General features: G+C 39.3%; 1 protein-coding gene across 1 annotated transcript; it reads right to left on the minus strand.

Moving 5' to 3' along the window:
- Positions 1 to 10,277: 10,277 nt before the first annotated feature.
- On the minus strand, positions 10,278 to 13,197 carry LOC107158875 (zinc finger protein 345-like). The gene has a single exon (XM_048791629.1). It carries the CDS (start codon positions 13,136 to 13,138, stop codon positions 11,015 to 11,017), a length of 2,124 nt encoding a protein of 707 aa, XP_048647586.1. The 5' UTR covers positions 13,139 to 13,197; the 3' UTR covers positions 10,278 to 11,014.
- Positions 13,198 to 13,685: the final 488 nt, after the last annotated feature.

The following is a 13,685-nucleotide window of genomic DNA, read 5'->3' on the forward strand; positions in this document are numbered from 1 at the left end:
TTGAGCTATAGAATCATGAAAAGGAATTAATGTTTTTTGAGGGGAGTGGGATAAATAAATCCACTCAATAACTCCTAATCTTTGCCATATGGCTCCTGTTGGGGTATGCTCAGTTGGAAATATTAATAAATACACTATTTCTTTAGGATCAACTCTAGTAAGCTGTGCATTTTTAATTGCATGTTCAACTCTCCTTAAAGCCATTCTAGCCTCTAAGGTTAGCTGACGTGGAGAGGTTGGAGAGGGATTTCCTTGTAATATCTGAAATAGAGGACTTAACTCAGAAGTAGTTAGTTTTAAGGATGGCTTCAGCCAATTAATATCTCTTAAAAGCCTTGAAAATCATTAGGGGTTTGTACGGAAACTGCTTGTTTCGCTCCGGTAAAATTAAAGATGGCGGCCCCCATGGTCGGCGCGATGACGTCACATTGCGCAACCACCTACTTCCTCATTCTCGGCACGGGGGCAGGCCAACCAGAAGTTTGTGTTCCGGCCAGGAGGAAATGATGACAAGAAGGCGGGCTGATTCACGCCATCTTGACTCGCCACGTGGGGTTGAGTCCTGCAATATCTATTATCACCAGTAGATGGAGCTCTGAACTTAAAATTGCGCATGCGACACTCCCGCGCAAAATGATTATTTCTCCCTCAAATGTAACATTTTCCGCGGGGTTTTCGTACTAAATCCTGTGGTTTCAAAGTTTCTTTTATTGCTGCAGCTAGGGCTACTGTTTGTAAATGAGTAGAGTCTATGTCAGAACATAAGCGAATAAACTCGGAAACTGTCCCTTTTTTACAGTGCGGTCTAAGAACATCTTGACAATACTTATTTGCATTTTCGAATGCCAATTGCCTAACAATGAACTCACTCGCTCCCGAGTCCCCGATTGACCTGTTTGCAGCCTGGTACAATCGGGCTACGAAATCTGAGTAAGGTTCACCCACACCTTGCCTGATCTTGGTAAGAACTAAATTGGATTGGTCCTTGGAGACGATCTGTCTCCAAGCACGTTTTGCACAATCAGTTATTTGATTGTATACTACAAAATCATTATTTAACTGTCTTTCTATATCAGCGAAATCACCGGTCCCTAGAAACATTTCTACTGGTGTTTCTATATCCTGTCTTTTGTTCTTTTCTGCCTGTTCAGTACAAAAATCAGTCCAATAAGTTCGCCAGAGCAAGAAATCTCCCCCACTCAGGCAAGATCTGGCTAAAGAAATCCAATCGCTAGGAGGAAGGGGTTGTGAGCAAATATTTTCTATCAGGCTCTGTACAAAAGGCGAATTTGGACCATACGTCTCACATGCACTTTTTAGTTCCTTAATGGTTTAAAATGGGATTACAGCATGAACTCTAACCCTCTGATCTTGCTCATTAACTTGCTCAAAAACTGGAAAAAGGTGAAAACCGCTAGTATCCTCCCCATCTTCCTGTGCTTTCTTAATACCTCTCTGGAACGGGGTAAGAAAAGTCATTGTTAATCCAGCGTACCTGTTAAATTTTGTCCTTTTAGCAGGTACCGGCCGAATTCGAATAGCCTGGGCAGGTGGTGTTAAACGCAGCCTGTTAAGATTTCTCTGTAAGTCCTGAATTTCAACGTCTGATTCTTCTCCCTCAGACGGTGAGTCCTGGTCAGACTCTGCACTATCGCCATTTTGAATTTGGGTTTCTAAACCACGTGGCAGAGAAGAACTCTGAGCCCCTCTAGGAATCTCTTCCGGATTTTCCTCTGCAGGAAGATCCTCTACCTCTTCCGGAGGGCTTTCTAAGATCTCGGAGGTTTGTCCTCTATGATATCCATCCCTAGAATCTCCCTGCGGGCTAGTCTGGTCTTGCAAGTTTAAGGTCACATTTCTAACTTTTGATTTGGCCCCTAGAGTCTTTGTTTTTAAACGGCTTAAGGGAAAAGGAATTAACTTAGCCTCAGGCGGATTTTCCATTTGAATAGACTTAATAGCCCTCTGCAAGCCTTTTAACAGGTCTTCAGGGGGCCACGAACTTTGACCCATATACTCAAAAAGACAAACTTCTAGAGCCATCCAAGTTTTCTGAATACTTTCTATGCCTCCAGGTAGTTCATTAGAAAAATAAACCTTTTGTAACTTTCTTCCTAATTTCTCCCAAGTAGATAAATTTGGAGACTCTTGTTCACAAAACCAAGGACAATATTCGCCTACAATCTTTAAGAATTGTAATAACTGAGCTTTCTTTATCTGTTTTCCTTTCTGATTAATTATACTGTCTAAAATAGTCAGATACATTTCCTTATCCGTAGAAGTTGAATTTCCCATTTTAATTAATTTAACGTCTCTTTCCTTCAATATCTCCAGGTACTTTTGTGACTCTAAATTGTCACCACTTCCTTTATCTTTATCTTTATCTTTATAGTGCGCTCCCACTCAATCTAGCTAATCTAGAATGCCCCCCTCATGGGCACCAATTCCACCATGTGGCCTGTGCAATGGTTTCATTAATGAGGTTCTTGGCATAAAAGTTAGCTAGAAGAGATCAAAATAAAACACACAGACTCAGTTACCTTATTTCTATTGCCAGGTCTGAGACAGCTCCCCTCTCTGGTTCCCTCCTCTAACCGCCCAGCAGGGCAGCAAGGATTACTCAGGGCTAGCAGGAGAGAGAGTGAGTGAACATGCCTGGGAGTAGCCTTTTATTGGGGAACAAGAAATTCAGGGGAGAATTCCATCCAATGAAGGTTGAGGGGGGACTGCACTCCAAGGTCAGGGTCAGTGATTGGGCCCCCAGGGTCAGTGGTCAGTCACACCCCCACACGGACGGGTTCTCTCATCAGGAAAGGGTCGGGAAAGTTCCGACACAGCCAGAACGCCTCAGACCCTTAACGGGAGCTGCCCAGTCACATGTCAGAATGGCTTCCCACAGTTAACTAGAGAAGAACATCTTCAATTGTAACTTTTATAAAAGGAAAGATTATTTCAAGGAGTTACATACACTGAGGCAGATGTGTTATGTCTATAATACATTCTTATGTCTATAAACATTGGCTGAAAGATTGGTCTTTACACAGGGACTTCCACTGGCTTGAAAGGTGTAGGTCATATTTCTAAGGCTGAACAGAGTGACCAGTATTTTCAATGTCAAGACTTAGAAGGTAATAAGTGACTTTTCAAACCTTATGTCCTTAAGAGTTTGCCAATATATTAATGGGACCATTGTGTACTAAGCAGTATGGGGGTCTTATTGATGAGTCCAACTTCAGTGTTTACTTCCCACATTCTTACTGAAAGATTGATTCCCACAAAGGGGTTGGGAAGAAACCAACAAGAAAGGCATGGATCCTGGTATACACCTGATCAACTTTTTCAGTATGGGCCTCGGTCTCTTCTCCCACACAGAAGGCAGTAGAAAACAGTAATTGACTGTCAGATGACCATGTCTGGCTTAATCAATGGCTCCTCACTGCTGAAAAGCTTCAGGTGGCTCATATGATTGTCCAAGGACAACATCAAGCTGGTTATACTGAACATGCTTTTGTACTTGTACTCCATGGAATAACCCCACTTTTGTAATTAAGAAAAAATCTGGCAATTGGAGGCTGTTACAGGATCTCTGAGCAACTAATTGGACAGTGAAATTGGTTTATATCCTGGGATTTCATCTCCTACAGCTATGCCCTTTCATTATCTTTTAAAAATAACTGACCTAAAGGATTGTGGTTGCACTATATCCTTACATCTAGCTGATTGTTAGCACTTTGCACTTAGTGTCCCAGTCATTAGTTTCAAGGAGCCAGTTAGGAGATATGGTTTTACCACAGGAAATGTCCAATAGTTCTACCTTATGTCAGGCTTTTGTAGCTTGAGCAATTCCTGCCATGCAGAAGCCACATCCTTATGCACATATTATTCACGACATTGATGACATACTTTTGTCCCATTCATAATTCATAACATTTTAAATACTTTTTGCCCACTTGGAAACCCCTCTTATCACAGTGGGCTTGTGATCAGCACTGTATGAATTCAAAAAGCCTCTCCTTTTCAGCATTGGGGCAGCTGAATTGAAGGATGGAGGATTCATCCATAAAACACGCAAATTTGAACGGATGTCTTACATTCCCACAATGATTTTCAGAAGTTACTTGGAGATAATTACTGGTTATGCTCCACCTTATGATTATTCACTCTAGCTCAGCCCCTTATTTGACATCTTATGTGAAGATACCTCTCTGGCCCATTGACAGCTCACTAGCAGGAAGGGCTGCATTAGTTTAGATTGAAATTGGCCTCAAGACTGCACAACTTAATACATTTAATTGACAGGAGCCGATACATGGGCAGATAATTCCTTCTCCTCATATGCCCCACAGCAGCCACATGACAGTCTTTAGGAGGTATCAAATGACTCCAAGTTGTTCACTTCCCTTCAAAATCTTTGACTCCATTTCATGATCTTATTGGTGAGCTTCTTATTAAAGGCAGAAGTCGAGTCATAAAATTGGTGGGAGCTGAGCCTTCTGTCATTGTGGTTCCCTTTTCAGTTCAACAACAGTGCTGACTCAGGAAATCCTCACATGCTTGGTGAGTGAGTTTTGCTAATTTTTCTGTTTGCCAAGGTCCTAATTGTGTAGGACATACTCCAGTTTGACCTACTGGTGTTAATCCTCATGGTTATCCACCAAACCAACCATGACAGATGGATTATCACACCCCTAAATTTGGCAAACAGTGTTCCATCCATGTTATTATCAACACTTGTTCTTGCTTCATTTTTACGGAGAAAATACACATGAAGTCATTTCCAATATTTGGTTACTTTTGCAATGTTGAGATGTCCTCTACATATTAAAACAGAATGGTCCAGCTTATATAGATCCTCTTTTTGACACATTTGTGATCAATATCATATTCATTTCCAAACAGATATTCTTTATAACTCTCAAGGTCAGGCAATTGTATAGCAGGTTCAATTATCAGTTAAGTGCAAACAATACGTGGGAATTATAGAACCCCTCAAATTTGTTTGAATTATGCAGTTTGTTTTTATTTTTGTTTAATTGTGGTGCCTATGGTTGTACTGCAGGTGAATGAAACATGACTCTCAATGCCATAGGCCAGGCAGGTCTGTTTGTTAGAGAAAATTACAAACAGGACAACAGATCATGGACCAGATCCCATGATAATGTGGTAGAGGCCATTCTTGTGTCGTTCCATAAGGAGATGAACCTACAATTTGGGTACTTGAGTTCTTCATAATCACCATGGATAATCTCAAGGTGCAGTTCAAATGACTGAAGCTCACTACTGAGATACTGATTCAATCTGCACTGAAAGCAAGATGTGAGGACGAAACAGAGGACAACTCAGCAGACCCACAATGTCAAACTACCAACATGGAAACAACTGAAGAACCTGATGCATGAGGCTGAGCACATGGTTCACCACCAGGAGGCATTGATCTCCAGCCACCATGTGTAAGGCTAGTCTTGCTTTATTGAGCTGTCAGGATGCTGAATTTTCTGAGGAGAAATCCAAAATTTCCAAATAATACCAGACCATTCACACATAAAAAATACAAAAGGGGGAGATGTGGAGAGCCATGACTTGGATAGTGGTCTTTGATTGTCTCAGAACTGTGGCTGTGCTTTGCTATGGGACCTTTCTGTGCAAAGGTGAAGGACAAGATTGCACAGGAGCTGTGGTAGCTAATGCCCTATACGAGCAAGTTCTGTGCTAACATACCAAACATTATCAGTATTGACCTTGAGCTCAGACACCAGCTGCCATGAATAGAGAATTTTAAGCATAGCAATAAAACCACAATATCTATCAAGGACTGCAAACTCCAAGCTTGCCTGGTTTGCAGAAACTCTGGACAATTGGCTTCTAGAGCACAGTAGAATAATAACAGCACTGCAGTGCAATAATAATTCTATCACTGCAACAGTAGGATAGCTATAAAAATGTTTCTCTGTACTTTTTTAGTGCACAAAGAAAAATGCACCTATAGTTTTAACTTCCTGGATATGAAATCCTACATATCAAACGTACAGTGCTAATTTGAGGTCACCATTCCTCCATCAGTGGTCAGTGTCCCACCTGATCCCAGAGTTCTCTAAATGTTTGTGCGTGTTTCTTAATCCCCAATCACCTCTCTCCCAATTTAAGGGTTCAGCTGTGTAGTTCGCAGCCATGCCCAACTGATAGTTCTTAAACTTTTGATTCCTTAATGATAATGTAATTGTTTGTGGATAAAACTTTGATTTGCTCCTCTTCACATCTTCTCTTTGTCACTTCAGGTGAACATGAGCAAACATCCAAGTCCAAAGCCCTTACTTTCATCTGTTCAATGAACAGTGAGCTATTTCCTCACAGACTCATTCATCTCATGCCTTCCTCCAGTACACATTCAACTAACAGGCTACCTTGTTGACTTTTGGAAAGGGCAAATCTTAAGACTTGTGATGTTTTGTTTCTTTGTTGCTTATGATGGATGCTGAGAGAATTGAAGCTTTCTGTAAGAAGACATATTACTTACGTACATTGTTGTGGTTATAAGCTGGATCCATGAGATAAGTAGCCAATTATCTCACCCACATATAAAGTAAGAGCAAGACCTCTCACATCTTGGATGTGTTAATGAATTCATTGTGTGACCGGGAGGACTAAAATGAGCAATATGAATCTGCATTACAATATGAATCTTTCTCTCATGGAAAGCAAAGCAAAAGAATGAAATAACTCAGAGCTGATGTGATACCTTGAGTTAGTCAGAAGCACTTCATCATTATGTGCATGCAATCAGAGTAGTAAACAGGCTGCTGAAAAGTAAAAGGTGATGTGCCTTGTTGCTGCTGTTCTTGGTAGCAGGAAGTTTTTCACTCCATCTGCACCCTAATCCCTCTCTCCACATACATACATATCTACAGCTCCATAGAAAATGTTGAATCTGCTTGAGATGTTTGGGGTGTGGGTGAAAGTACATTTTTATTTATTTTATTTATTTTTTAAAGAGAGAGAATTTTTTAATATTTATTTTTTAGTTTTCGGTGGACACAACATCTTTGTTTGTATGTGGTGCTGAGGATCGAACCCAGGCTGCACACATGCCAGGCGAGCGAGCTACTGCTTTAGCCACATCCCCAGCCCTAAAATACATTTTAATACTGTTGTTGCACACCAGGGCCCACATCCCCATCTGAAATAGTTCCCTGCATTCAGATGACAGTAGGAGCAAGCATGGAGAGAGTATTGGTCTGGGAGAGGAGCAGGTAGAGAATCTTTAGTGAGGAATTCCACTGGCATGCTCTCCTAAGGGGGTTTAACTCTTTATCCCACATTCCTCCTACCTCTCCTCTCCAACATCTGGTAGGTATTTTGTGCTCTTCTTGTTTTAAAGCCAGAAGCCAGGCTCACTCTTCTTGAGAGGAGAAAGCTGATGAAATGGAACATGATAGAGAATCCCGTTTTTTTTTTGTTGTTGTTTTTAATTTTTATTGTTGGTTGTTCAAAACATTACATAGTTCTTGACATATCATATTTTACATATTTGATTCAAGTGGGTTATGAACTCCCATATTTACCCCGTATACAGATTGCAGAATCACATCAGTTACACATCCATCTTTTTACATACTGTCATACTAGTGTCTGTTGTATTCTGCTGCCTTTCCTATCCTCTACTATCCCCCCTCCCCTCCCATCTTCTCTCTCTACCCCATTTACTGTAATTCATTTCTCCCCCTTGTTTTTTAACCTTTCCCCTCACTTCCTCTTGTATGTAATTTTGTATAACAATGAGGGTCTCCTTCCATTTCCATGCAATTCCCCTTCTCTCCCCCTTTCCCTCCCACCTCTCATCCCTGCCAATCTGCCAATTTCTCTGCCACATGTCTTTCTTTTCCCTAAGAACACCTCGCTGACCTGAGTGGCAGCCCAGGTAACAGGCAGTTGGTGGGACTCAAAATTAGCTCTTTTATTAAGTGTTCTTTCCCATCTTTTACCTGGCTCTTCTGGGAAAAAATATCTAAATAAATTCATGGTAACACAAAAATGTAGGTAAATCATAGTTCTGAATGAGACACAGAAATGCTACGAAAGTAGAGGGCAAGAAACAATCCAAGAGCTAAAAGTGAACAATTTAAATCGAAGAGATTTGGGGAAAGGAAGAGCATTAATAACCTTTAACTTTCTGAATCAACCCTTGTGAGACCCAAGGAAGTGTGAAAGATTCATATTGGTGTGAGTCATGATGGTATCAATTAAATCTGATGCTAAATTAGAACTCTAGGTTCATATCCTTTTGGTTGTCACATAACCCTTCACAATCCTATGGAACAATTTGTTTCTGTGTCATGTAACTGTGGGATTCTAGTGATGAGTGCATAGGCTCTGCCAAGCTGAATGAAGCTTGGCAGTTGCTTCACCTGATGGAAAGCATTCCTTTTTTCTGAGGAAACAGCACTCATGGCTGGACTTGAGCTGGATAGACACTGCAACACTGATTACATGTTCTGCTTCTTGAATGAATCTGAGGTGCTCCTCTTTCTTAAAACACAGATTTGAATCTATTCATGCCTATATTGTTAAGTCAGAGACACAAGTCTCAAAAGGGACATAGCCCATCCCCCACCATAGTCTTGCTTCTTCATCTTCCCATGTTCAGAGATCCATTCTATTGATGCAGGGAGATCCCTGAAATGGGCTTCAAAAAAAAAAAAAAAACCCACAGCATTTTTTTACTTCTGCAGAAGCTGTTGTCAGGGAGAGGTCCTAGTGAGGACCTATGGTGTCTTTGCCTATAAATCTGTCTGAGTGTTGGAGCAGTTCAGAAGTAAGTCTATAGCCCTGATGGTAGCCTACGTGGGCATCATGTCTCTTAGGGAGTAGAGAACCAGGGCTAGCATTCACCAGTCACCTTGTGCTGTTGGACTCTCAAGGTTACAACCTGGGTTGCAATGTGGAGCACCCTGGGCTAGTGTAGCACTGGTCACGTGAGGAGGATCCTGCAACAGCATCAGGGAGATGCTACCTATGTGACGGCCATTAGGTTGTGGGGCTGTGAGAAACTTTCTTTACTGAAGAGAGTACCACTAACCATGACCACTTGTTGATCCTGCAAATACAAATATTTTTCATTTTGAATTCCTGAACATGGTACACAGATAAGTTTTTAAAATTTATCTCAAATTGTGTAACACTCACAAACTCCACTGACCACGCATGCCAGGTGAGCGTGCTACCACTTGAGCCACATCCCCAGCCCAACCAAAAATTGTATATCCAGAAAAACTAAGCTTCAGATTTGATGATGAAATAAACAGCTTCATCTCTGTATAAGTGATTTGAAGAAATCTTTTCCTCTTATTTGAGTTTTACATGAGAGAAACAATTTTAATATGAGACAAAAGATTCCACTGTATTGTCCTGTAATGAGGGTACAGCCTCTAAAATCACTTTTGTTTCCAAAAGACTGAAACAATTTGGCAATGTTTAATGTTGGTGCAAAATAAAGTTCATTAATTGAAATTCATGTTAAAATTAAAAACACGTTACACTTTATTAATCAAAAAAGTTATAGTTTGATTTTAAATAAAGGTTTGTAAAGTCCATCACATGATGCCTCATGAAATATCACCTCACCAGCAATGAGGAAGCATCAATTTTCTTCTGCCATAGTGATGTTGCACTTCTTCATTGTCCCTTAAAAAAGGCCACCATGGTATGAAATATCAAGATGAAATATACTTAAAAACATTTCCCTCCAGTACTTTCAAATTTCCACGGTTACTGGTAAAGATATTGAAAATTCTCCTCACACCCAATAATATGGCATACTTGAATCATACCTCACTCTGAATATTTACCAATATTTTCATGCACTGGTGAGTTGTCTTCTCCTTAAGGCTTGGTTGATGATATGTTTCATTTCACTAATTCTGATATTCTTTTCTCAGTTTTATGCTGAAGAATGATGCTCTGAATTCCAACTGCATATTGGCATACATTCAGTTGCAATTCAAACACAAAGCATGCTTACCTAGGCATGTTCCAGATGTATGTTACACTTTACCTTAATCAGTAGTGAAAATGAATATTAATGGTGCCTCTATACTATGCAAAATTCTCTTTAAAATGCAGCAAATTGACCTTGAGATTTTATGTTATTATGTGGAAATAAGTTGTAGTCAGAACTGATTTGAGGGTGAAATTAATGTCTATTACTTATATTTTTAAGTAGAAGAATTGTCCAGAGAAAAATGGATCTATTTGATATAAACATATAGACAAAAAGATTATATCTTTGTTCGTTTGAAAAACACAAAAACCATGCAACTGTTGACTTTGCATTCATCTGTATAATACTCTAGATTAGAATATGGCATAAAGTTGACAGTGCCTTAGTCATCTCTAGCATGAAAATTTGCATTGCTATTGTAGTTTTCTGCTTGTTGAAATAGACCCACAGATTTATTCTATGTAAAAACGTTATTTTCCCTGTGTAACTTCTTGTGATCTCTACTGTGGATATTTTGCTAAAGCCTTTCCTCCTACATTTCCTGTATGAAGATAGGTGGCATAATTTCTGTAATTTGCATAAGGTGGATAATGTATTTAAATTTTTTTCACATATTTTATGTTTACAATCTTTCTCATCAGTAGGAATTGTCTGATATAATATAAAATGTGAGCATTTATTAAAGAATTTTTCACATTTTTTGATATCAAAGAATGTGTTTCCAGTTTATATTCTTTGATGATCACTCAAGTGAGAACTGTGGTGAAATGTTTTGCCACATTCTTCAACTAGTGTTTTTTCTTTTTTAAAAAAAATTTTCAGTATGGATCCTCTGATGTACAACAGGAAGTAAGGAATGATTAAATGCCTTTGCACAATGTTCACATTTGTAGAGTTTCTACACAGTGTGGATATTCTGATTCCTATGAGATCCTGAGTCAGAATGAAGGTTTTGTTACAATCTTTACAATTCTAGGGTTTCTCTCCAGTATGGATTCTTTGATGAATACCAAGCTGTGACTATCGAATAAAAGATTTTCCACACTCTTGGCATTTGTAATGTTTCTCTCTAGTGTGGATTCTCTGATGCACAGCAAGATTTGAGGAACGAGCAAAAGTCTTTCCACAACTTTCACATTTGTAAGATTTCTCTCCTGAATGTATTCTCTTATGCACATTTAAGGTTGAGGAAAGAATGAAAGCTTTGCCAAACTCATTACATTTGTGAGGTTTCTCTCCAGAATGGATTTTCTTATGAATAGTAAGCTGTGAAGAATGAATAAAAGCTTTTCCACACTCTTGGCATTTGTAATGTTTCTCTCCAGTGTGGATCCTCTGATGTTTTCTAAAACCTGAGGAAGAAATGAAGGTTTTCCCACAATCTTTACAATTATAGGGTTTCTCTCCGGTATGGATTCTCTGATGCACAGCAAGATACGATGAGCTAGAAAAAGCCTTTCCACAACTTTCACATTTGTAGGATTTCTCTCCTGTATGTATTCTCTTATGCATAATTAAGTTTGAGGAACAAGTGAAAGCTTTGCCACACTCATTACATCTGTGAGGTTTCTCTCCAGTGTGGATTCTCTGATGCACAGCAAGATTTGAGGAATGAGCAAAAGCCTTTCCACAACTTTCACATTTGTAGGATTTCTCTCCTGTATGTGTTCTCGTATGCACATTTAAATGTGAGGAACAAATGAAAGCTTTGCCACACTCATTACATCTGTGAGGTTTCTCTCCAGTATGGATTCTCTGATGCACAGCAAGATATGATGAACAAGTAAAAGCCTTTCCACAACTTTCACATTTGTAGGATTTCTCTCCTGTATGTATTCTCTTATGTACATTTAACTTATAGGAAGAAATGAAAGCTTTGCCACAGTCATTACATTTGTGAAGTTTCTCTCCAGTATGAATTCTCTTATGAATAGTAAGCTGTGAAGAATGAATAAAGGCTTTTCCACACTCTTGGCAATTGTAATTTTTCTCTCCAGTGTGGATTCTCTGATGCTTATTAAAACCTGAGGAAGAAATGAAGGTTTTCCCACAATCTTTACAATTATACGGTTTCTCTCCAGTATGGATTCTCTGATGTACAGCAAGAGATGAGGAATGAGCAAAAGCCTTTCCACAACTTTCACATTTGTAGGATTTCTCTCCTGTATGCATCCTCTTATGAATATTTAAGTGTGAGGAACAAATGTAGGCTTTGCCACAATCTTTACATTTGTATGGTTTTTCTCCAGTATGGATTATCTGATGAATAACAAGGCTTGAGGTACATTTAAAGGTCTTTGCACAATGTTTACATTTGTGTGGTTTCTCTCCAGTATGGAGTAGCTGAGGATGAACAAGTTGTGTGGAACACATATATGCTTTCCCACTTTCTTCAGAATTGTAATATTTCCCTCCTGTGTGGATTTTCTGATGACAAAGCAGTTCTGAGGAAGAAATGTAGGTTTTGCCACATTCTTTACAATTGTAGGTTTTCTCTCCTGCATGGATACTCTTATGCACCCCTTGATGTGAGGAACTACTAAAGAAAGTTTTACAATCTTCTATTTCATGAAGTTTCTCTTCATTCTGGATGTTTTGCTGTTGTCCAAGATTTAAACATGGTGGAAGTGATTCATCACATTCCTTGATTTTCCATGGATCTTCTTGGGTGCATATTGTATTAGGTCCAATTTGGTTTGATGACTCATCAGGGCTTTCCCTGTATTTTTCACCTGTATGTGTGTTGGTCTTTTCCGTGGTATTGATTTTCTCATGCTCTGTACACACTGAGAACTGATTAAGTAGTTCACTGTATTTCTTACATTCATAAGATCTGTCTTTCCTCTGGACATTAGGATGGGTAAGAGCTTTTGGCCACTCATTGATGACTTTTGCCCATTTCTCCCACTTGTCATGGTTATGTGTAAAAGGAGATGTCTGTGTGTTAGGTGGATCTGATCCCTGGTTAGGGTCTTCCCATGATTCCTTGTGCTCATGGCTCTCCTGTCCCACAGAACCTCCCTCCAATTTACTTAGGTTACATCGATCAGCAAATACCACACCAGTTTCATCATTGATGCAAATTTTCTCATAATTACCAATGTGTTCTCTTTCCTTAAGCAACACTGTGTTGACATTGGCCATCTGAATTTTATCCAAACTGTAGACATTGGAACAGAACTGAAGGAAGTCTTGATGCAGAAATAGTGAACTTTTGATGAATGAATTATCACTCAAATCCCATTGAGGTATTTTTTTCATATTTTGGAATCTCTTGTCTCCAGCAATATTTGAATGACAATTCAAGCCAAATCCACAATGTTTCAAATGATGTTTTGCATCATGATCTACATTTCCTTGCTGATTTTCTAAGTTGTTTTTCTCAGTGAAGGAATGTTTCATAAGTGGATCTACACATTTACTCCAAGAAGCAACTGAATCAACATGAATTCCTGACACAAAGTCATTACTTTGACCAGATTCTCGATGTGCATCTTCTCTCCCAGTCCTCTCAGAGAATGCCACTGCACAGTGATAAAGTCCATGACATTCTGGCTCCCCTTTACAGTTTCTCCTAATTTCATGTTTAATGAATTGTATATTCTCAAGATTCTTAATTTCATATCTTCTATTTATCACTTGTTGAAATGAACCTTGTGTATTCTCCTCTGGTAACCATCCAGTAGTTTGC

The sequence above is a fragment of the Marmota marmota genome, unplaced genomic scaffold (genome assembly GCF_001458135.2).
Source record: "Marmota marmota marmota unplaced genomic scaffold, marMar, whole genome shotgun sequence".
Lineage (NCBI taxonomy): Eukaryota > Metazoa > Chordata > Mammalia > Rodentia > Sciuridae > Marmota > Marmota marmota.

Bases quoted from the DNA above. Each gene is read 5' to 3' on its own strand.
- LOC107158875 (XM_048791629.1), bottom strand. From the start codon at position 13,138: ATGGCCAATGTCAACACAGTGTTGCTTAAGGAAAGAGAACACATTGGT.